General features: G+C 44.0%; 1 protein-coding gene across 2 annotated transcripts in view; it reads left to right on the top strand.

Annotated features, from left to right (window-relative positions):
- Window positions 1-22,288: 22,288 nt before the first annotated feature.
- The window catches only part of DEPDC1B (DEP domain containing 1B), a 55,182-nt gene continuing 53,769 nt past the window's right edge, over window positions 22,289-23,701 (top strand). For both annotated transcript variants that reach the window (XM_042841721.2, XM_005281015.4), the window contains exon 1: window positions 22,289-22,448. In XM_042841721.2, coding sequence (XP_042697655.2) covers window positions 22,401-22,448 — 48 coding nt within the window. In that variant the 5' untranslated portion in view covers window positions 22,289-22,400. The remainder of the gene's footprint in view (window positions 22,449-23,701) is intronic.

The raw sequence follows: 23,701 nt of genomic DNA, 5'->3' as shown, positions 1-23,701 counted from the left end.
TGCATAGAATTGTTTTATCTCCATCATAGTATACACGCCTGACTCACCCCCTGGCAAGAGAAGGAGCAACTTTAGTTTCCCAAGTCCTTTGACCTACTTCTCTCCACCTCAAGGTTGTTGAAAGTAAACATCTGAGTTGGTAACAGTTGAAGGGGAACTTATCCTTTCAGAGGGGTGGTCCTGATTCATCCTATAGGTTTGTATGCATGTGTAGTATGTTGTAATTTAAGTACCTCCAAATTATTCTCAAATTCACTACCTTGCACAAAACCCTTTGGCCACTCAAAACCACAGAGCCTAATGTAGCACTTTTAGTCACTCCTCTTTAATAACTAGAGGCTTCTCCCTAAGGCCAATATATTTTTGTATAAAATGAATCAATTTGTCTCTGTGCCCAAACCATGCTTGGAAAAACTCAGACCCACTCTCTCTTATGTTTTAGGTCAGAATAAGTGAGTAGAGAAATGGAACAATCCGTATGAATGGGTGTTTACGGATACTGAGGGAAATTGGTTTGAGTCTCATTTCAGAGGTTTAGCTGAGGTATTAGAGCCCTCTGCTGGATGAAACTCTAACTTTAGGAGTTTCCTGAAAACTCAGTGCTCACTGACAGGTTTCAGGGTAGCAGCCGTGTTAGTCTGTATCCTCAAAAAGAACAGGAGTACTTGTGGCACCTTAGAGACTAACACATTTATTAGAGCATAAGCTTTCGTGGGCTACAACCCACTTCTTCGGATGCATATAGAGTGAAACATATATTGAGGAGCTCCTCAATATATGTTTCACTCTATATGCATCCGAAGAAGCTCCTCAATATATGTTTCACTCTATATGCATCCGAAGAAGCTCCTCAATATATGTTTCACTCTATATGCATCCGAAGAAGCTCCTCAATATATGTTTCACTCTATATGCATCCGAAGAAGTGGGTTGTAGCCCACGAAAGCTTATGCTCTAATAAATGTGTTAGTCTCTAAGGTGCCACAAGTACTCCTGTTCTTTTTCAGTGCTCACTGTCTGTATTACATACTGTATATGACACCTTCACTTTATAAAATAGTGGCTAAAATCAGTTCACAAAGCAGGATTAATGTTTTATTGGGAAGGGCGCTTTCTAGACATGTATGAAGACCAAGCTCTGGTGCTGAAGTGTTTACAAACTTATCTAGATAACATCCAAATAGGGAAGTGAGAGAGAAAACAAGTAAAACAATACTGTTCATTAGTGAAGCTAAGCAAGGCATGTTTTAGGGTTTATTGGCCTCCTGGAAGAAAGGTGTTACTGAGAGCAATTTAGAAGAGAGGGTGAAGGCATAGAGGGCAGTAAATTAGGCCTAGTTTAAATATGACTCAGACAATGGGGAGAAAATCATTGAAAGTTTGAATGGCTGGTGAGGGGAGATTATGTTGGATAGCTCTGGGGTAGAAAGGTGGATGTCTGGGATGCCAGAGTTGGCTACTTGTAATAGAAGTGTTAGGAAAAAGTAACCAAGAAAAATATTTGATTGAAAAGATGGGCGGGGGAGAAATCAGCAAGAATTTGTAGATGCCATGTTATCCTTAAACAATCAGTTTCCCATTGCCAAGATTATCAGATGTAGCAAACTTTTCACAAGACTGAAAATTCTCTAATATAGTGCAGCAGGGGTAGCTCAAAAGTGGCTCTAGGGTGTGTGCACCCATTAATTTTCTTAAAGTAGCAGCAGAGAATTTTAAAGGTCTAGTCTTGCCCAAACCATTGTAGCTCCTGTTTTGCTGCCTCCTCTATTATTTTCTGTTGTGAGGCTTTCACTTCTTCCAGCTCCCAGTTTGTCTCATGTAACTGTGTCTCCAGGGCTTGTAATTGACTTGACATCTGCTGTTCAGCAATCCTGACCAACTCTATCCAGTTCATTGACTCCTCATCCTCACCCCTGGGCCACCCAGCCCAACACCCTATGTCTGAGTGAGGGTTGGCTTATAGTCAACTGGTCCAATTGGTACCCTTTCTCAAAACAGGGCTAGGAAATTAGGCCAGTCTCTGCCTACAATTGCATTCAGTGGTCCGTAAGCCATGCCTATAACATTAGAGCCATATACTACCCTTTCTTCACAGACATATACTGCTGTTACCAATGAGATTTGGACAGACTACAGAAAAGCACAGTATGAACGAGAGGAGAGGTGGCGGGCTGAATCGCGGGATGAACAGAGCAAGTGGCAGGCTGAAGATGATAGGTGGCGTCAGCTTGCAGACAGAAGGCAAGAGTCGATGCTCTGACTGCTGGAGCATCAAACTGATATGCTCCAGTGTATGGTTGAGCTGCAGGAAAGGCAGCAGGAGCAGAGACTGCCACTACAGCCCCTGTGTAACCAACAGCCCTCCTCCCCAAGTCCCATTGCCTCCTCACCCAGATGCCCAAGAACACGGTGCGGGGGGCCTCCAGCCACCCAGTCACTCCACCCCAGATGATTGACCGAGCATCAGAAGGCTGGCCTTCGATAAGTGTTAAAGTTTTAAACTGAAGTGTGTCCTTTTCCTTCCCTCCTCCCCCACCCCTTTCGGGCTACCTTGGCAATTATCCCCCTAGTTGTGTGATGAATTAATAAAGAATGCATGAAGGTGAAGTAACTAACTTTATTGCCTCTGCAAGCGGTGCTCGAAGGGAGGAGGGGAGGGTGGGGTGGGTGGTTTACAGGGAAGTAGTGAACCGGGTGGGGGGGGGGCGGAGGGTTCATCAAGGAGAAACAAACACAAGTTTCTCACCGTAGCCTGGCCAGTCACAAAACTCGTTTTCAAAGCTTCTCTGATGTGCACCGCGCCCTGCTGTACTCTTCTAACCACCCTGGTATCTGGCTGCACGTAATCAGCGGCCAGGCGATTTGCCTCAACCTCCCACCCCTCCATAAATGTCTCCCCTTTACTCGCACAGATATTGTGGAGCACACAGCAAGCAGCAATAACAATGGGGATATTCTTTTCACTGAGGTCTGAGCGAGTCAGTAAGCTGCGCCAGCGCGCTTTTAAATGTCCAAATGCACATTCCACCATCATTCGGCACTTGCTCAGCCTGTAGTTGAACAGGTCCTGACTCCTGTCCAGGCTGCCTGTGTACGGCTTCATGAGCCATGGCATTAAGGGGTAGGCTGGGTCCCCAAGGATCACGATAGGCATTTCAACATCCCCAATGGTTATTTTCTGGTCCAGGAAGAAAGTCCCTTCCTCCAGCTTTCGAAACATCATGTACCTTTACCGGCCATCCCACGTTGATGTTGGTGAAACGTCCCTTGTGATCCACCAGGGCTTGCAGCAGCATTGAAAAGTACCCCTTGCAGTTTATGTAGTCGGTGGCTTGGTGCTCCGGTGCCAAGATAGGGATATGGGTTCCGTCTATCGCCCCACCACAGTTTGGGAATCCCATTGCAGCAAAGCCATCCACTATGGCCTGCACGTTTCCCAGATAGCAGGTCTTTGATTGCCCTGGCAACTTGGATCACAGCAGCCCCCAAAGTAGATTTGCCCACTCCAAATTGATTCCCGACTGACCGGTAGCTGTCTGGCGTTGCAAGCTTCCACAGGGCTATTGCCACTCGCTTCTCAACTGTGAGGGCTGCTCTCATCCTGGTATTCTGGCGCTTCAGGGCAGGGGAAAGCAAGTCACAAAGTTCCATGAAACTGCCCTTACACATGCAAAAGTTTTGCAGCCACTGGGAATCGTCCCACACCTGCAGCACGATGCGGTCCCACTAGTCTGTGCTTGTTTCCCGGGCCCAGAACCGGCATTCCACGGCATGAACCTGCCCCAGTAACACCATGATTTGCACATTGCTGGGGCCTGTACCTTGTGTGAGGGCTGTGTCCATGTCAATTTCCTCATCACTCTTGTCGCCGCGCTGCAATCACCTCATTGGCTGGTCCTGGTTTTGCTTTGGCATGTCCTGGCTCTGCATATACTCCAGGACAATGCGCGTGGTGTTCATAGTGCTCATAATTGCCGCGGTGATCTGAGCGGGCTCCATGATCCCAGTGCTATGGCGTCTGGTCTGAAAAAAGGTGCGAAACTGAAGGAGGGAGGGAGGGACGACTAACGACATGGCGTACAGGTACAGGGAATTAAAATCAGCAAAGGTGGCTGTGCAGCAGGGAGAAACACAAACAACTGTCACACAGAATGGCCCCCCCAAAGATTGAACTCAAAACCCTGGGTTTAGCAGGCCGTTGATTTCACGGAGGGAGGGGGAAGCAAATGAATACATCTATTTTTTTACATCTTAAGCTGGCAGCAGACAGTGCAGCATGACTGATAGCCCTCGGCATCTTCTGGGTGCTTGGCAGAAGATACTGTACTACGACTGCTAGCCATCATCGTCAAAAGGGTTCAATCGGACTGCCGGCAGGACTGAGTCTCCAGGAGACAAAGCATGTCTGCCCAGGTGTCTCTGATTGAACTGGAATACGACGATGACGGATATCAATCTTAGTACACCATCTACTGCCAAAAGGCAAGGGGCTGCTGCTGTGTAGCAATGCAGCCCCACGTCTGCCAGCACCCAGATAGCCGATGAAGGCTACCAGTCGTACTGCACCGTCTACTGCCAAAAGGCAATTAGCTGCTGCTGTGTAGCAATGCAGTACCACGTCTGCCAGCATCCAGATGACATATGGTGATGGTTGTCTGCACAGGTAACTCAGGTAAAAAGGCGCGAATCGATTGCTGTTGCTCTGATGGAGGGGGAGAGGCCTGACGGCATGTACCCAGAACCCCCCGTGACACTGTTTTGCATCATCAGGCATTGGGATCTCAACCCAGAATTCCAATGGGCGGCAGAGACTGCGGGAACTGTGGGATAGCTACCCACAGTGCAACGCTCCGGAAGTCGATGCTAGCCTCGGTACTGTGGACGCGGTCCGCCGGCTTCATGCACTTAGAGCATTTTATGTGGGGACACACACAATTGACTGTATAAAACCGATATCTATAAAACCGGCTTCTATAAATTCGACCTAATTTCGTAGTGTAGACATATCCTGAGTCAGATGTCACCAGCAGAAGGTTGCTGTTCTTTTTTTGGTGGTTTGGGTTCTGTAGCTTCCCCATCAGTGTGTTGCTCTTTTAAGACTTCTAAAAGCATGCTCCACACCTTGTCCCTCTCAAATTTTGGAAGGCACTTCAGATTCTTAAATTTTGGGTTAAGTGCTGTAGCTATTTTTTAGAAATCTCACATCAGTACCTTCTTTGCGTTTTGTCAAATCTGCTGTGAAAGTGTTTTTAAAATGAACATGTGCTGGGTCTTCATCCAAGATGGCTATAACACGAAATATATGCATATAAAACAGAGCAGGAGACATACAATTCTCCCCCCAAGGACTACAGTCACAAATTTAATTAACACATTTTTTTTTTTAACGAGCATCATCAGCATGGAAGCATGTCCTCTGGAATGGTGGCCGAAGCATGGAAGGGGCATACGAATGTTTAGCATATCTGGCACGTAAATACCTTCCAAAAAATTTAATAAATTTCAATTGATATTCTATTGTTATCCGTGTGATTAATAGCGATTAATTTTTTTGAGTTAACCGTGTGAGTTAACTGCGATTAATTGACAGCCCTAATTTAAACCAAATACAAGTGTTCCCAGTTCTCTCAGCATTCCATGAACAATTCAGACTGATTAAGCATAAAGTAAGGTTCAACCATGGAACTTTTGGTTTTTTGGTTAGTTGTTAATTTTTTTTTTTAATTGCATGGCAATATGGATCCTAGTGTCTGATTTCTGTGACACAGAGAGCACATTTTCAAAAACAGGATATATATTTGTGATGACCACTTGTTTGCATTTGGTGCCCAGCTACGTGACCGGGGAATGACAAACAAATGCTGTTTGTGCTCAAATTACAAGTTTTTCCAAGGGCAAAATTTTGGGTTCAGATATAAATTTTGGGTTCTGATTCTCTGTTGAATTACTCTCCTTTCACAGGGGTGTAACTCCATTCATTTAGTTCTAATAGAGTTACACCAACTTGAAACTGAAGTAACACAATGGTGACTCAAGGACTTGGGTGAGAAGCTTTTTAACATTCAGCCAATTGAGCATAAACTCACATGGCACAGAGGCCCATGAACATTTGTGAAATTAACTAAGGAAAAGTGATAATTCTCATTACTAGCTCTCTGACATTAAGCAGACTGAAAACGTCTCACTGTGCACCTTTGTTCATAATCCTGCTCTAGGAGAGAAGTGTATCATGCTTAATCATAAAGTAAATCACCTGATACCATTTCAAATTTGCAGACTCGAAACTTAAAATCCATGTAAAGTTTGAGATCAGTGTAAATTACTCTTTTGGAAACTTAAATGCTTTATTTGACGTTTGTAGAGAATATAAATATTGTAAAACCAGTATATTACATGTGTTGCCAAAGAGCTTTTTGATTAAATGCACATGTGCTTTGGAAGTGCCTTGCTACTTAGTTTACTGTTTAGTATATAAAAGCTGAGTTGTGTGTTTTTTATATTGATGAGATGTGTATATATTACTAATATGTGAAGTCGCATAATTGCTGTGGCACAGATTTTCAGTTAGATAAAATGTACTGGTAAAATGTTAGGTTTTGAATATGGGTACTTTATGGTGATGTCACACACAAGATAGTTTCCAAAAATCTCTCTCTCGTGTCACAGAATTACCAGTGTGAGATCATTTCTGCAGGGCTCCTGTATTATAAAATTTAGCAGTACATCACAGGTAATAACTGGGGGAAAGAGTTAATATGGGCTGAAGCCAGGGCCGGTTCCAGGCACCAGCTTGGCAAGCAGGTGCTTGGGGCGGCCACTCCGGAGAGAGGCGACAGGTCCAGCAATTTGGCAGATGGTCCCTCACTCCTGCTCGGAGTGAAGGACCTTCTGCCGAATTGCCGCCGCAGATCATGATTGTGGCGTGCTTTTTTTTTTTGGCTGCTTGGGGCAGCCAAAACCCTGGAGCCGGCTGAGGCTGAAGCTGTTTCTTCCTAGAAGACAAAACAGGACAAACACATACAAAAGGGGAAAGAAAAGAACAGTAAACATAGCAAATGAAGCTTTCCTCTCTGGTGTTGACTTTCACTTGCAACCTCTCTGCTGGAAAAACAAAGGCACAGCCTTTTAGCCTTATCAGCCTCTCCAAAACCTGGCAAACTTGTTCCAGCATGGGGCTGTGTAGAGCAATGTTTTGCTTGGATTTCTGGTCACAGGCTTACAGCAGTATTTTAAAATATGTAGTGCTGGCTGGCTGAGCCTGACTTTTATTAGACAGAAGGAAAAAGAAGAGGGATAAGATAGTAGAAGAAATAAGAGGGGCGGGGGGAAGGAAACTTGGTGGGGAGAGGAGAACAAAGTCTCACATTCCAGCCAGCATAGGTGACTGGTGAAAATGTTCTTTGGGGGAACTGAATGAAACTTAATAGCAACTGTGCTCAGGAACATGTGACATTCAGAATTGTGTGATTCCAACAGCAGTGGTTTTGGTGTATAATAGTGTATATATTCAAGCTGCAAATAGAAACATTGCTTGTTTACTGTATACAACATTAGATCACAACCCAGTGGCCAATCTGTTTATCTTGTGTTAGTCCACTTACATCGGTAATAAAACACATTCAGCAAGAACACAAATAAAAACCTTGCTCTTACCTTCTGATTCCAGTAGAAGTTGTCTGTTTTCCTTGGAAGCGTACATTTTCACAGCTTCTGAAGAATCAATGTTTTTAGTGATGTCAGATTCAATGTTCAGGATAGCCAAAGCTGAAAACCTTTTCTGACTCATTGTTCTCAAGTATGTTTTAATTCGCTGCATTGCTGAGAAGGATGTTTGAGACTTGACTTAGCCAACAGACGGTGAAGAGCTAACTGAACCAGTTTACAGAAATTGGGGTACTCTGAGGCTGTTAGCTTGGATCTCAGATTTTTCTAACATTACACCTTGTCCATGAGATTCAGTATCAGTATGTGCAATCTACATTTCAGATTTTGCTCAACTGGCATTGATTGCTATGATCTTTCCATAGATTTCCAGCACCTTGTCAACTGTGAGAGGTTCACAAATCAGAATGGCATTTACACTTCTGGCAAGCTTTATCATTTCCTCAGAAAACCTTTTAATTTCCGTGTTAATAACTGGGAAAAAAGTTGTTGGCACCACTTTTGCTTAAGTTTCTGTGATTCAGCTGGAAGGTGCTCTCTTGCTCCACTGCTTGAGTAGACAATGAAGTCGCTTGGTTTTAAATTTTACCCTGGTCACCAAACACCTTTTGTCTTCCTCTCCCTTGATTGAAATTCCAACATTTTCAGCATTTTGGAAGACATTGTCCCAAACACGATTCCATGATTTTTCACTTCTCATGTTTTCTAAAAGTACTTTTCCTGCTCAGGAGAGTGGCCTTTTTGGTTTGCAGGGCCTTGTGTGTGATTTGATGATCAAAAACTAATAGATGTGATAAAAATCTGTCTCTTGCACTTGCTGCAGTAAACCACTTACTTCAACAAAACTTCAGTTACTTCCACGCTGGCTGAGCTTGTTTAGATATTGGATGATAGCTTTCATGTTAGTTATTCTAATTTCATACTAAGTCAAACTTCAGAAAGAGCATCACTTGCATTTTAAAGTTAATACATGGAGGAGAAAAATCCATTTGATAACATCTTTACTGAAACGGTAGAACATATGGATTAGCATAGGGTGTTACCATTTTACCACACACCTACTAGTCAGAGCTGATATGAAAAATGTGTGGGTGGGGGGCTCCACTAGGAAGATCTAAGGAGACACTATGATAAGTCCAGTGCTCACCACTAATACTAGCTCCTGGAAAGGGATATAGATAGGGCCCTACCAAATTCATGGTCCATTTCATGGTCATAGGATATTAAAAATCCTAAATTTCATGATTTCAGCAATTTAAATCTGAAATTTCATGATGTTGTAACTGTAGGGATCCTGACCTAAAAAGGAGTTGCCTTGCAAACCCCTTCCCCCCCCCCCCCAAGCTAGTGTAGGGAGGTTGCAGTACTGCTACCCTTACTTCTGCACTGCCTTCAGAGCTGGGCGGCCGCAGAGCAGCGGCTGCTGGCCAGGAGTCCAGGTCTGAAGGCAGAGTTGCTGCCAGCGCAGAAGTAAGCATGGCATGGTATGGTGTTGCCACCCTTACTTCTGCACTGCTGCCTTCAGAGCTGAGCCCTTGGTCAGCAACTGCCACTCTCCAACCACCTACCTCTGAAGGCAGTGCAGAAGTAAGTGTTGCAACACCATGGCCCCCCTAAAATAACCTTGCAATCTCCTTTTGGGTCAGGACTCCCAGTTTGAGAAATGCTGGTCTCCCCCATGAAATTTACATAGTATAGGATAAAAGCACACAAGGCCACATTTCATGGGGGGAGACCAGATTTCATGGTCTGATGCATTTTTCATAGCTGTGAATTTGGCAGGACCCAAGATATAGATAATCTTAGCAGGGTGCTGCCCTGGAACACTGCATATGTGTTCCATCTTTTACATATTTCATATCACCCTGTCTAGTCACTAGACTCTAGTGGGTGTCTGATAAATTTGAAGCAACCACCCTTTATGCTACTGCCATATAGTGTCCAAGATGCTGTGAGTAGGGGGTATCTCCACAACACTATACCTCTCACGCTACCTTCCAGGTTACTGCTGAATATCTCCAGTGCTCGATTCCTCTTTCAGCCATTTAAAAAAATATTTCTATTTTATCCCTCCCACCCCACAAATAGCTCCAGTACATACCTCTCCTGCTCATCACTTTCCTAAATAGCAAGTACACATTACAATTGATTATTGTTTTAGTGCTGTCCACAGGGCTTCAAATAGCATAGGAAACAGTGAACACCCTAGGGTGCTCACAAGCTACTTAAAGGAATACTACCATATTCCTGTATACTACAGTTAGCTGAAGTAGCTAGTGTTTTTAGTGTTGCTATGAGACTCGTACAGTGGCAGTGTGGCTTGGTACACTTTAATGGAGTGTGGCGAACTCTGCTTGTGGCTAGAATATCTCCACCTCCTTTCTGTTTTAATTCCAAAACTCCATCACAGATATACCAGCCCTCAGTTTGACCAAGGGTGCGGGAACATACAAAATGGTTCCTAATGTTGTATGTTATTGCAAAAACTTTATACCTATAATGGCAACACCTTTGCTTTAATAAACTCTAGTGATTATGCCAATAATGTTAATGATCTTAATTGCACTAATTAATATTTGAAACATTTTAAATATTAATGCTATGTTAAATTTACTTGGAAAAGAGCTACAGAAAGGGCACAAGAAAGATTTTTCTGAGGTAGAGGCATTTCTTTTTTGTTTTGAATAGTCAGTGAATGGTATTTGAAAAGATGCAGATTATTACTTTTGAGATGCATCCACCAAAATGTCTCATTTTCTTTCAACTTTCTTACTGTCATGCACAGAAATCTCTGATGGAAATAGCAAAGGGTCGAATGTTTTAATCTTTCTGTGATCCGACTTAACTGCAAGTGTAATGAGTAAGATTCACCATAATGAAATGATGTGTACTCAATTGACAATCGTTCGCACTTGTTCACTTTGACACTATAATAGAAACTTTGAAATTGTAAAATAAGTAATGTTTTAATTGAGCAATTGTTGCTGTTAATGCTGATCACTGATGACACCTATATTTAAGCATTTGTATGACCCTGTTTTGCACAGAAAGGGAGTTTCTTTGTAATTTGGTGCTGTCTCTTTCCATAAAGAGGTTTTTATGGTCTGTATTCCAAACACAATTAACTACTGCACCAAACATCCCCATGGAGGGGATAGCTTTGAAAAAGATGTGTGCAGAAGGGCCAGTAAACAGGGTTTCATAGCTTGAAGGACTTTCAGGCTAGACAGAACCATTAGATAATCTAGTTTGATGTCCTGTACATCACCATACAATTTCATCCAGTTACCCCTGTCCTGAGCCCAGTAACAAATTGTCTATGACTAAAATGTATATTCAGGAATGGCATCCACTCTTGATTTGAAGACATGAAGAATCTACCATTTCCCTTGGTAGTTTACTCCAGTGGTTGATCACTCTCATTAGAAATTAGGCACAAATTTTTAATTTAAATTTGTCTGGATTCAGCTTCCAGACATTGATTCTTGTTTCACCTTTCTCTGCTAGATTAAAGATCCCTTTAATGCCTAGTATTTTGGCCTCGTGAAGGTGCTCACACATCCTAATCAAGTCAAATCTCAGTCTTCTTTTTGATAACTAAACAGATAGCGCTCTTGAACTCGCTCACTGTAAGGCATTTTCTCAAGCCCTTGGATCTGTGCCCTCTCCAATTTTTGATAATCCTTTACAAAATGTGGACACCAGAACTGGATGCAGTATTTCATATTGGTCTCACCACTGCCATAAATAGAGGTAAAATCACCTCCATGCTCTTACTCATTTTTCCTGTTTATATATCCAACAATCACATTAGCCCCTTTTTTTGCCCCTGCATTGCACTGGGAGCTTGTGTTCAGTTACTTGTCCACTTCATTAATGACTTGGATAGCAGAGAGGAAGATGGGGAGTATGCTTATACAATTTGTGGATGACACCAAACTGGGGGAGATTGCAAGCACATTGGAAGACAGGATTAGAATTCAAAAGGGCCTTGATAAATTGGAGAATTCATCTGCAATCAAGATGAAAATCAGTAAAGACCAGTGCAAAGTACTACACTTAGGAAGGAAAAATCAAATGCCCAACTACAAAATGGGGAATAACTGGCTAGACAGTACTACTGCAGAAAAGGATCTGGGGATAATAATGGATCACAAACTGAATGAGCTAACAATGTGATGCAATGGCAAAAAAGACAAATATCCTTCTGGGGTGTATTAACAAGAGCATCATATATAAGCTATGGGAGGTATTGGCCCATTCTACTGGGCACTGGTGAGGCCTCAGCTGGAGTAAGGTGTTCAATTCTAGGTGCCACACTTTAGATAAGATGTGAACAAACTGGAGAGAGGTGCGGGGTGGAACCTTCTAACAGCCTTCAAATATGTTAAGGGCTGCTACAAAGAGGATAGTGTTCAGTTGTACTCCATGTCCACTGAAGGTAGGCCAAGAAATAATGGGTTTAATCTACGGCAAGGGAGATTTAGGTTAGTGTCCCCATGTAAGCCACCACTACTCCCTGGCTCTAAGCACATGCTGCCACATTCAGTGTGGAGGTTTATTTAATTGTTTTATAACAAAGGATAACAAAACAAACAGAAGGCAGTCTTAACTCATTACCCAGGCTTCAGGGCCACCCCTCCCAGGGGACTCTGGTACTCTAGCTGCTGGCAGCTTCCTCACCTCTGTCAGCTCAGCTCAGCTCCTCTCTTGGAGCTGCAGCCATTGGATTGTTTCCTTGAGCTCCTGGCCACCTTGCTTCAGGGACCCACCGCCAGCATTAGCTCTAGTCCAACATGACTTTGCTCCCCAGCCCTCTTTAATTAGTTGGATTAGGGTCAGCTATTCCAGTGCAGAGGCGCTAGGCTCAGTCTATCCCCAGAGAGCAGTTACCCTGTGACTGTTAGCTATTAGAAAATACTTTCTATCAGGATAGTTAAATACTAGAGTAGGTTACTAAGGGAAGTTGTGGAATCCCCATCATTGGAGGTTTTTAAGAACAGGTTGGACAAACCACTGTCAGGGAGGGTCTAGGTGTACTTGCTTCTGCGTTAGCAGGAGGGAGCTAGACCTTTCCAGCCCTATATTTCTATCCTTCTATGCTCCTATATTGGGGTGTATATACTCCATATTGGGGTGTATATACTCCACATTGGGATAGAACTGGGTTAAGCAGTTTTGGACTCCCACACCACTGCAAAGCCTGCACTAGCTAGAAGAGGAGTTTAAAAGAGAGCCAAGTAGCTCAGTTAGGGGAGGAAATAGCACAGAGGCTAGTGGAATAGCCCAACAGTTCATGTGCAAGTGTACAGCAGAAGGTGGGTCCACAAGCAGCAGTTACCCCAGATCCCAGAGCAGGGATTAATTTATCCCTAAGGATTAAGGAAGCCTTCACTTGGATTGTTTGGTACTGCGATCATGCCCTGGGAAAGTAAGTAGTAGGAAGTGTCCCGTGAGACAGCCTTGGAGCACCCTGGGTGCTTGATATTGCTGCCACTTGTAGAGCCCTTGGTCAGTGCCTAGTGGAGAGGGAGGACCCAGGTTCCTCTGCCAAACATCACTCATGAAACAAGAACAAACCCTTCTCCAGACTACAGGGGAATACAGATGTTGTGAGATCTGAGGCAAGGGCATGCAGCCCACAGGAACCTGGAGGTGGGCTGAAGGCTCTTTGTTTTGTGGGGACATTGGCCAGCTATATCTCGTTGGATTCTGAGTAGCAGCCGTGTTAATCTGTACCCGCAAAAAGAACAGGAGTACTTGTGGCACCTTAGAGACTAACAAATTTATTAGAGCATAAGCTTTCGTGGACTACAGCCCACTTCTTCGGATGCATATGCATCCACGAAAGCTGTAGTCCACGAAAGCTTATGCTCTAATACATTTGTTAGTCTCTAAGGTGCCACAAGTACTCCTGTTCTTTTTTCGTTGGATTCTGTTATTCTGGAAGAGAGTCGACTCAATTGGTGACCTGGCTGTAGGGCCAAGTTATTACCTATTGGAAGAGGGACTGCCACAGAGTTGGAGTGAGTGCTGGCAAGGGATACGTGAGACAGGGGAGAGCTGGGACCCTGTAACCTACGTGCTACACAGCACAACAGTAAGTCAGACCCCTAAATCCTTTTCAGAGTCACTGTTTTCCAATATCCCATTTGGTAGGTATGGCCTGGATTCCTTGTTCCTAAACATGTTTTGTTTGAATCCAGATCTCTCTGTAAGGGCAGGTCTTCTCTACAGGGGGGGAGTGGGGTGGGTCGATTTAAGATATGCAAATTCAGCTACACGAATAGCGTAGCTGAATTCGACCTATCGGAGCTGACTTACCCCACTGTGAGGACGGCGGCAAAATTGACCTCTGCGGCTCCCCGTCGACGGCGCTTACTCCCACCTCCGCTGGTGGAGTAAGAGCATCGATTCGGGGATCGATTGTCGCGTCCCAATGAGACGCGATAATTCGATTCCCGAGAGATCGATTTCTACCCGCCGATTCAGGTGGGAAGTGTAGACCTAGCCTAAGACTGCTCTCCTCTCATCATTATTTACCACTCCGCCAAGCATTGGGTGATCCACAAATTTTATCAACTGTGAGTTTATATTTACTATCCAGTCATTGGTGAAAATGTTAAATAGTGTTGGACCTAGTACCGATCCCTGCAGAACCCCCACTAGAAAGACCTCCATTCGGTGATGATTTCCCATTGAAAACTACATTGCTAATTAGCTATTTCTTAAACTTTTAAATGTGTACTTTAATAATGACATATAGAGTGGTCACGTTTCAATCAGAATGTCACATGGTACTGTCAAATGCCTCACAGTAGTCTAAATATACTACATCTATTATATAGTCCTATATCAAACTTGTGACGGGTTGGATCACAGAAACCCCCTTGGGAGCTGCCACCCAATGTGCAAAGACTACCCCTGCTCCTGTTTTCCCTGCCAGCTCAGGACTCCAGCACCCTGTCTTGCTGAGCCAGACACTCCCGTCTGGCTCAAGACACAGACCCAGGGTCTGAATCACTTGTCCCAAAGCTGCAAGTTTACCTGAAAACAGCTCACAGTAGTGTGCTTGTCTTTAGCACTCAGATGCCCAACTCCCAATGGGGTCTAAACCCAGATAAATTCGTTTTACCCTGCATAAAGCTTATATGAGCTTGAGTATACATAAAGCTTATGCAGGGCAAACTCATAAATTGTTCGCCCTCTATAACACTGATAGAGAGATATGCACAGTTGTTTGCTCCCTCAGGTATTAATACATACTCTGAGTAAATTACTAAATAAAAAGTGATTTTATTAAATACAGACAGTAGGATTTAAGTGGTTCAAAGTAGTAACAGACAGAACAAAGTAAGTCACCAAGCAAAATAAAATAAAATGCGCAAATCTATGCCTAATCAAACTGAATACAGATAATCTCACCCTCAGAGATGCTTCGGTAAGTTTTTTCTCAGACTGGACACCTTCCAGGCCTGGGCACAATTCTTTCCCCTGGTACAGCTCTTGTTGCAGCTCAGGTGATAGCTAGGGGATTCTTCATGATGGCTCCTCTCCCCTTTGTTCTCTTCCACCCCTTTATATATCTTTTGCATAAGGCAGGAACCCTTTGTCCCTCTGGGTTTCCACCCCCCCCCCCCACTGGAAAAGCACCAGGTTAAAGATGGATTCCAGTTCAGGTGACATGATCACATGTCACTGCAAGACTTCATTACTCACTTGCCAGCACACACATATACAGGAAGACTCGCAGTTAAATACAGCCATCTGCAGACAATGGGAGTCATCAAGATTCCAAACCATCCTTAATGGCCCACACTTTACATAATTACAATAGGCCCTCAGAATTATGTTTTATATTTCTAGTTTTAGATACAAGAGTGGTACATTTCTACAAATAGGATGATCACACTCAGTAGATTATGAGCTTTGTAATGATACCTTACAAGAGACCTTCTGCGTGAAGAATATCTCAGTTACATTATATTCACTTATATTTTTATAAAACCATATAGACTGCACAACGTCACAAAACTGATCACTGCAATATCTGAGTGCCTTCCAATAGTGCATTAAGCAAAGTGACTATACATCTGTCACATGGTGTTTGTTCTTTCATCCTCTCCACAAGGATTGAAGAGTGAGCAGTGGAGTGTCTAGTTCTGGCTGGGTTTTAGGACTTTTAAAATTATTTGAATATACATGTTGCTATGTGTTTATATTTGAGTATACATATGTCAAAGACAGAGGCCTTGCACTTGGAGCAGAAGGTGGTGAGGTTTATATGGATCCTTAGTTCTTGGGGGTGTTCAGTCACAGCCCCTCAAAGTTCTGTCTACTGCACAGACCAGCTTCATCCTTATTGTAGAGCGTTGCTCTGTTGTGCCTGAGGAGCGGAGCTGCTGAACATGATCTTTGTTCAGTTACATAGGAAATCTTTTAGATATTGTAATGCTGGCAGACTAGATTCCAGCTCATGCCAAGACCCCTAGGCCTCACTGAACACTGATAGATGAATAGCTGGAAAGCAATCTGGCTGACCTGTGTGTTAGCACTGTTAAAATAGGTATTAAGTTTATGAAAATGTTTTTGATGTTCAGACTTTATGAAATGCTTGTAAGCTGCTGCAAGCAGTAATCTCACTTATAATAGTCGTATCCCATGTTATAAGGTAATATTTAAGTGTTTGCCCTGAAACTGTACTCCCTCGGTCAGGAGAGTAGTATTTCACACTTGGTAATGCTTGTTTGCCACAGGAAGTGTTATCGCCTGTCCAACAAAAGAAGGACTTGGACATGGCAAGATTTCTAAGAATAAGCAAGGGATCCACAGCTACTTAGTGTGGGTTAGGCCTAAAGGACTTAGAGCTTGCATATTACAGCAGCCTCTAATCTTTTGGAACCAAAGACTGTAACTGTAACATTTTGTGTGTGTATTACCTGCTTTGTCCCACTACCCACCTCCAGCTGGGAACCTTGTAAACTCTTATTTCCTTTTCCTAGTTAATAAATCTTCAGATAGTTTATTACAGGATTGGCTACAGGTGTTGTCTTTGGTGTGAGATCAAAGGTGCAATTTACCTGGGGTAAGTGACGGTACTTTGGGATTGGGAGTAACCTGAATATTTTGTGTGTGTAAGGGACCACCTACAGCAAAGGCAAGCTTACCTGGATACTCTTAATGGATTACACTGCTCAAGTGCTGAAAGAAAGACTAACTATCTGGAAAACTAGCCCTATGTAAAAACTCGTGTAGCTCCAACGGTATGTTACTGTCACTGAGCCTGATACCATCCTGAGCTCTGTGTGCTTGACTCCAACCCAGGACAGATATCTGCTTCAGTCTGCCTCTGTCAAAGTTCTTTATTTTTTTTTTATTTTGGGAAATTATAATCTGAAAAGCAAACACTTGCTGGGAGAGGATGATTGTGGTGCAAAAGTAGGGGAGAATAGTGGGAAAGGGTTGTGGATCCAGGTGATGAGGAGGGGAGAATTAGGACACCAGGAAGAGGGACAGAATTTTGTTGCCATTTAATTTCCTAGGTTTTTAAACAAAGAGAAATGTTTGTTGGTAGGAGTTAGTGGCCATTTAGACAGTTGTAGCTCTCACTTAAATTGCCAGTTGATATGCTACTGTAATGCTTTTCATCTGTAGATCTCAAACACCTTTACACATTATCCCCATTTTACAGATGGGGAAACTGAGGCACAGAGCGGTAACGTGATTTGCCCAAGGTCACCCAGCAAGCCAGTGGTAGAGATAGGAATAGTCCCAGTCCAGTGATCTTTCCACTAGGCCACACAGTTGCTATGTAATTCCTCAGTGCTTCTCTCCCCTGTATATTTTGTTATAGTGGGATGGGAATCATGGTCATACCTTGAAATGTTCACAGTTGCTAACAGGGCCAATGAGAAAAATCTCAACCATGGTCTATGTCCTAAAACATTGACAATTTTTATTACATGATTGTTGCAGTAACTTTATACATGTGAGAGGGGACTGGTGTGTCTCCTCCACCATTTCTCACATATAGCTCCCCCGACCAACATTTCTAGTTCCGCCTCTTCTTCTCATCCTAGTAAGCTACTGGTTGGTACTATAGAAGCCATTAACATGTAAGAGGTTGCTCCTTGATCTTTCCTGCCCTAAGATGCTGTGTGTAAAAATCACTGTTAGCAATTTACTGGAGGGCTACATACTACCTTGGTTAGGTAGCCTGAACTGCACACTGAGCTGGGCCCCTCATTCCCACTATCCACCTCCAGCTGGGACTCCTGCCCCTGCTGAAGCCAGGCTTCCCCAGATGTACCCAGTCTACCCCTCCTCCAAACCAAGACATATTTTCCATAAAACCATGTTGACTGGAATTAATTATGTTCCTATTCTTTAATTCTTTAGTTACTGAATCCTGTATCAGCTTTTCCAATATTTTACTTGGGACTGATGTCAGGCTAACTGGCCTATAGTTACCTAGCTGATACCTCTTCCATTTTTTTGAATATTGGCACAACACTAGTACTCTTCCAGTCTTCTGGAATTTCCCTGGTATTCCAAAATGTATTAAAAATTAGCATTGATGGGCCAGAGATTTCCTTAACCAACTCTTTTAGGACTTTTGGGTGCAAGTTATAAGGGTCTGCTGATGGGCTGGAAAGAAATTCACTGGCATCATGTGATACAAATATATGTGACACAAAGCACCCCTGTATTCACACCTTATCCACTAGTATAATCTTTGTACAACATATGCCTTGGGAGATATCATTTGACAACTAATAACTCACTGACAATTAATATTCGTGTGTGATGTATATGCATGACAGGCATTAGGAGTTACGAATATATGCTCAAATGATAACTAAAAGGTGTTCAAACCACGTATGGCAGGGGGAGTTGTTAAACAGGCGTATGCTAAACAAAGGAACGTGTATTACCTCAATTTACATATAAACTGTAAATAGACCCATCAAGCTAACAAGAGGTGGAAGCAAACCATACACTAACTAGTGGGGAAGATGACCAAATAGTGTCTAAACCTAGCAAGTCAAAGGTTTACTGGCCTATAAAGACAGGGAGCTGAACCTGAATTGATTGTATACAATATTACTGTATTATTAAAGTGTACAGTTTGAGTTATTTTCTGAATGCTAATGACACACTGATTAATATAATTGAGAAATGTATTTATTAACACTACATACAAAATTATGGATACTCCTTGATATTAGGCTGTATAGTCCAGACAGGAGGGAAAAATCACAGGAGGACAGGAATAGCTACCTATCTCATATGTAAATTAAGCAGGATGGAATCAGAAACAATGGAAGCCTCATTTACATAGAAATCATACAGGTGCATAGGAAGCCCACAGGAAGGGAAGAACATCATGAGGTTCTTACCTCTTGCAACAAGTTAATTGAACTTTGGAAGATGCAAAGAAGGGCAGGAGCCATCTTTGGCATCCATCACTAGACAGGCACAAGAGGCCAGAGCGCTTGCAACCTGAGAAAGATGGGCCCTTCAACCAACGGGGGTTGAAGTCTCTGGAACTGAATCTAGGTGAGAAACCTGAGCAGGCAAAGTTCTTTCACACAGGAAGACAAGGGAAGCCAACACCTTGTACTTTTGTGGAAGATCTTGACTGAGGGAAAGTCAGCCATGGCGGGAAGAAGAAGAATGATTGGTGTGAGAAACAATCTTGAATAAAGCCGGTATCTTCCTAGATTAAGTTGCAAACTTTTAGAAGTGTATTTTGTTTTACTTGTAACTCTAACTTCGTTCCTTATAATTGAATTCACTTAATTGTATATATTTTTGTTAATAAATTTATTTCATTTTTACAATAAACCAGCTCAGTGCTGCTTTTCAAGGGAAGGGTGTATTTACTCAGTTAAGTTAATAAGCTGTGGTGTATTTTTGTGTCTTTAGAGGAACAAATCTACCAAATTATATCTCTAAACTGCCCAGGAGAGAGCTGGACATTGCAGAGCACATGGTTTTGGAAAAATTTGGGACTGAGATTATGTCAGGGTCACACAGCAAATAGTAACCAAGGCTGGTGGAAGCCAGAGAAGGGCTTTTGACAGGCTGCTGGGGTCAGAGCTGCTGAACCAGGGCTGGGAGCACACAGACACTCAGGGTGCGACCTGCATGCTGGTAGGCTGGTTGTGAGCAGCCCAGCTTGGAGGCAACAACAGCAAAGTCGTGGGAGGCACCCAAATTACAGGGCAGACAGTGACACAACTCTTCATGGTCTGGATTGCATCCCAGAATGTGACCATACATTATCCTGCTTCTTTCCAAACACAAAATGGAAATATTTATTGAATACTTTCTGAATCATTAACAATCTGACAATCTCCATCTGGTAATATGCTTATATCCCTATACCATTTCTAGAACTTCTTTAGTTTCTAATATTCTTTATAAAAAACCCCACCTTTTTATTGTGCTTAGCCCTCCCAACTATGGATTTTTCCGTCTTCCCTTCCCTTATCACTTTTCTACACTTCATAACTTCTAGTTTCTATTGCCATCTATCCATTTCTAATTGCCTACTCCACTTCAACACTGAATCAGGATGGACTTTTAACCAAAGTTTTCCTCTTTCTTGATTGTGGAAACTTTTTGTCCATCCAATAAACTCTTCTTAAAGAACTCACAGTTTCTTTCATTTCCCCCTCCCCTCCCAATTAACATCACTCATGAGGAAAATTATCTTGGTCCCTAGACAAATGTCAACATCCAGTCCAGTGATTAATTTTTTAATCTGTCATAATGAGGATCAAAATAGCATTCCCTAATGTTGGATGAAAATGTTCTAGAAAATCATACATATTTTTAAAAGAGAATTTTTTTTAGTAGTAACTGGACTGAAATTTTGTTATTGGCAGTGTGAGCCCTCTAGCATGTCTCCCAAATCCATCTTCCCCCATAACATCACCATTTCTTTTAACACCTTAAGCATCTGTATGTAATGAGTAACTCATGCTGTGGGCATGCCACCTCCCACACCTCTTCTACCCACTCTATTTTTCCTGAAGAGGTTATAGTGAATGGTTTGTCATGCCAAGTATATATCCGCTTGGAAAAGAGGTATCTGGGGGGATAGAGGTCTATAAAATCATGAGTGGCATAGGGAAAGTAAATAAGGAAGTGTTATTTACTCATAATACAAGAACAAGGGGCCACCAAGTGAAATTAATAGGTAGCACAATTTTTTTTTCACACAATGTTTTGTCAACCTCTGGAACTCCTTGCCAGAGGGTGTTGTGAAGGCCAATACTATAATGGGGTTCAAAAGGGGGCTAGATAGGTCCATCAATGGCTATCTTCCATGAATCTATTAGCCAGGATGGGCAGGAATGGTGTCCCTAGCCTCTGTTTGCCAGAAGCAGGGATTGGGTGACAAGGCATGGATCACTTGATGATAACCTGTCTGTTCATTCCCTTTGGGGCACCTGCCATTGGCAACTGTCAGAGGACAGGATACTCGGTGGATGGACCTTTGGTCTGATCCAGTATGGCCGTTATATATATTTTTTCCCTCATCAAGGAGAATCTACAATTCCTCTTGTTACCCAGACTGCTAGCATTGATATATGCAATTGAAAAATTTCTCCTCTTGGCATTCTTTGCCATACCAATACAATTTGTTCTTTTGATGCTTTGAGTTTACGTTTTGCCTCCTTAACACACTCCCAATGTAGTGGTAATTTAATACCCTCCTAGCTGCTCCAGCTAATCTCTCTAGTTGAGAAATTTAGCCCCCTACTTGTAAGGGGAGACCTAAGACTGACTTTGTCATATACAACCAGTCAAAACCCAGCTCTGTGTTTGTTTCATTAATCATAAAGAAATAAGTAATTTAAATTTGATCACATTACTTTTTTTTGGAAATGTCATCAAATTAATCTTACACTGATGTGTATAAATAATTTTGGCCATTCAATAAGGAGCTGGCACCGTGAATAATGTACTGGGTATAAGGAACCAACTTCAGCCTCATTTGTTTTAATTTTTTATTGTATAACTTTACAAACTTTTGTCCACTTTCCCACAGTTAGGCTCATAAGTGGGGTAAATCTGTAGGCCCAATTATAACAGACCCAAGCTTTACCAGGAACAGCCCAGCACATGTTAGATTTTGTCAGTGTCTGATATAACATAGACCAAGCAATGTGTGAGCAGCTGTTAGCACCTTTCTAACCTGTGTGAGACAACCTGAGGGTATGTCATTTGGGAGGGCAGGGGGAGTGCTTTTAACACAGGTTAAATTAAAATACCTTTACCAGAAGACTCAGCAAGTGGGCTTCTAACGCAGCTTGAGTTCAAACTCATGCTCTGCCATGCCTTGGACTCGAGCTGCTAACCTCAGGCTACATTTATACTTATGATAGTACACTGTTACATGTGATTTGTTGTTCCATAACTCCCCTATTATGCCAGCTTCCACAGGGCACCCTCCCAAAGTCCCTTCCAAGGACTCCCCCCGCCCATGTCCCCTCCCAGTGCCCCCCCCCCGGCTGCACAGGTGTTGTGCTGGGAGCCAAGGCGATGTATCGGCCTCTATGTCCTGCCCTTGCCCCTCCAATCAGGGAGCGATGAGGTGTCACGTGCTCACTCTTCAGCCCAATGAGAGGGCAGCACCCTGGGGGTCCTAATTCAAACTCTTCTTCGGCTCCGCCTTCTCCTGTGTATTGTCGGGTTGCCGTGGAGACAGCGGGGCCTACTGGGCCATGGAGCCGCGACTGGTGGGCCCCGGGCCCTACCGGGCAACCCGGCTGGTAAGTCCCCGGCCGGGTCCCGCAGCGTCTGGTCGTGCCAGGGCATCGAGCTCGGCACAGCGCCCCCCCCCCGAGCAGTCCCCGGAGACTGGCCCCCCGTCCTCGCGCTCCTCGGTCTCGCGTCTCCCCCCCCCCCCCCCCGAGCGGTCCCCGGCCTCGCCCCCCTACCCTCGAGCGGTCCCCGGAGACTGGCCCCCCGTCCTCGCGCTCCTCGGTCTCGCGTCTCCCCCCCCCCCGAGCTGTCCCCGGCCTCGCCCCCCTACCCTCGAGCGGTCCCCGGAGACTGGCCCCCTGTCCTCGCGCTCCTCGGTCTCGCGTCTCCCCTCCCCCCCCCAGCGGTCCCCGGCCTCGCCCCCCTGCCCCCGAGCGGTCCCCGGAGACTGGCCCTTCGTACTTGCGCTCCCCGGACTCTCTCAGCCCCCTTGCGGTCCCCGGAATCCCGCAGTCTGACCCCCCAAGGGGTTTCCGGAGGCCCCCCCCAGCGGTCCGCAGTTGCAGAGACCTCCTGAGCGAGTCCCCCACCCCCAGTTCTTCGGTCTGGTCCCCGAAGCCCTGTCTAGCCCCCTCCCCCCATCTGCTTCTTTCCCCCGCCAGTTGCCCCGCTTCTGCCATATCCTGGCCACCTCCCCAGGGCTGCTACTTGGTCCTTTCCTCTACCTGGAGCCTTATTTCTGCACCTGCTAGCCCAGCCCCCAAATGGCAACTCATGGCTAGCTGGATCATAGCCCAGTAGCTTCACCTCCTGGCATCGTGCCCCAAAATACTAACATACACTTGTACACTCACATCCTGCTTTGCTGCCTACATCACTGCCCATACCCATTCCTCTTCAACGGGGTCTGTTGGACGGTGAGCTCTTACAGGAGAGAAAAGGAAGAGTGACACGAAGAAGGATGTTCAAGGTTTTATAAAAGCAGACGTGACATATAGTGAGCTCTTCCTTACACACAAACTTACACCAGTTTAACTAAGGCTGTGTCTACAGCAACACAACTGCAGTGCTGCAGCTATGCTGCTGTAGTGCTTCAGTATAGACACTCACTACAGTGATTGGAGTCGCTTTAGTTAATCCACCTCCCTGAGAGGTGGTAGCTAGGTCGATGGAGTTCTTCCAACCTTGCGGAGTCTATGCTGGGGGTTAGGTCAGTTTAACTGTTACACAGGCGTGTGAATTTTTCACACCCCTGTGTGACATAGCTTGGTCAACCTAACTTTTTAGTGTAGACCTGGCCTTAGGGCTAGTGAACACTACA

This window comes from Chrysemys picta, chromosome 6, assembly GCF_011386835.1.
Source record: "Chrysemys picta bellii isolate R12L10 chromosome 6, ASM1138683v2, whole genome shotgun sequence".
NCBI classification, from domain to species: Eukaryota; Metazoa; Chordata; order Testudines; family Emydidae; genus Chrysemys; species Chrysemys picta.
Note: the sequence above shows the minus strand (reverse complement) of the source record. Positions and strands in the feature narration are given on the sequence as shown.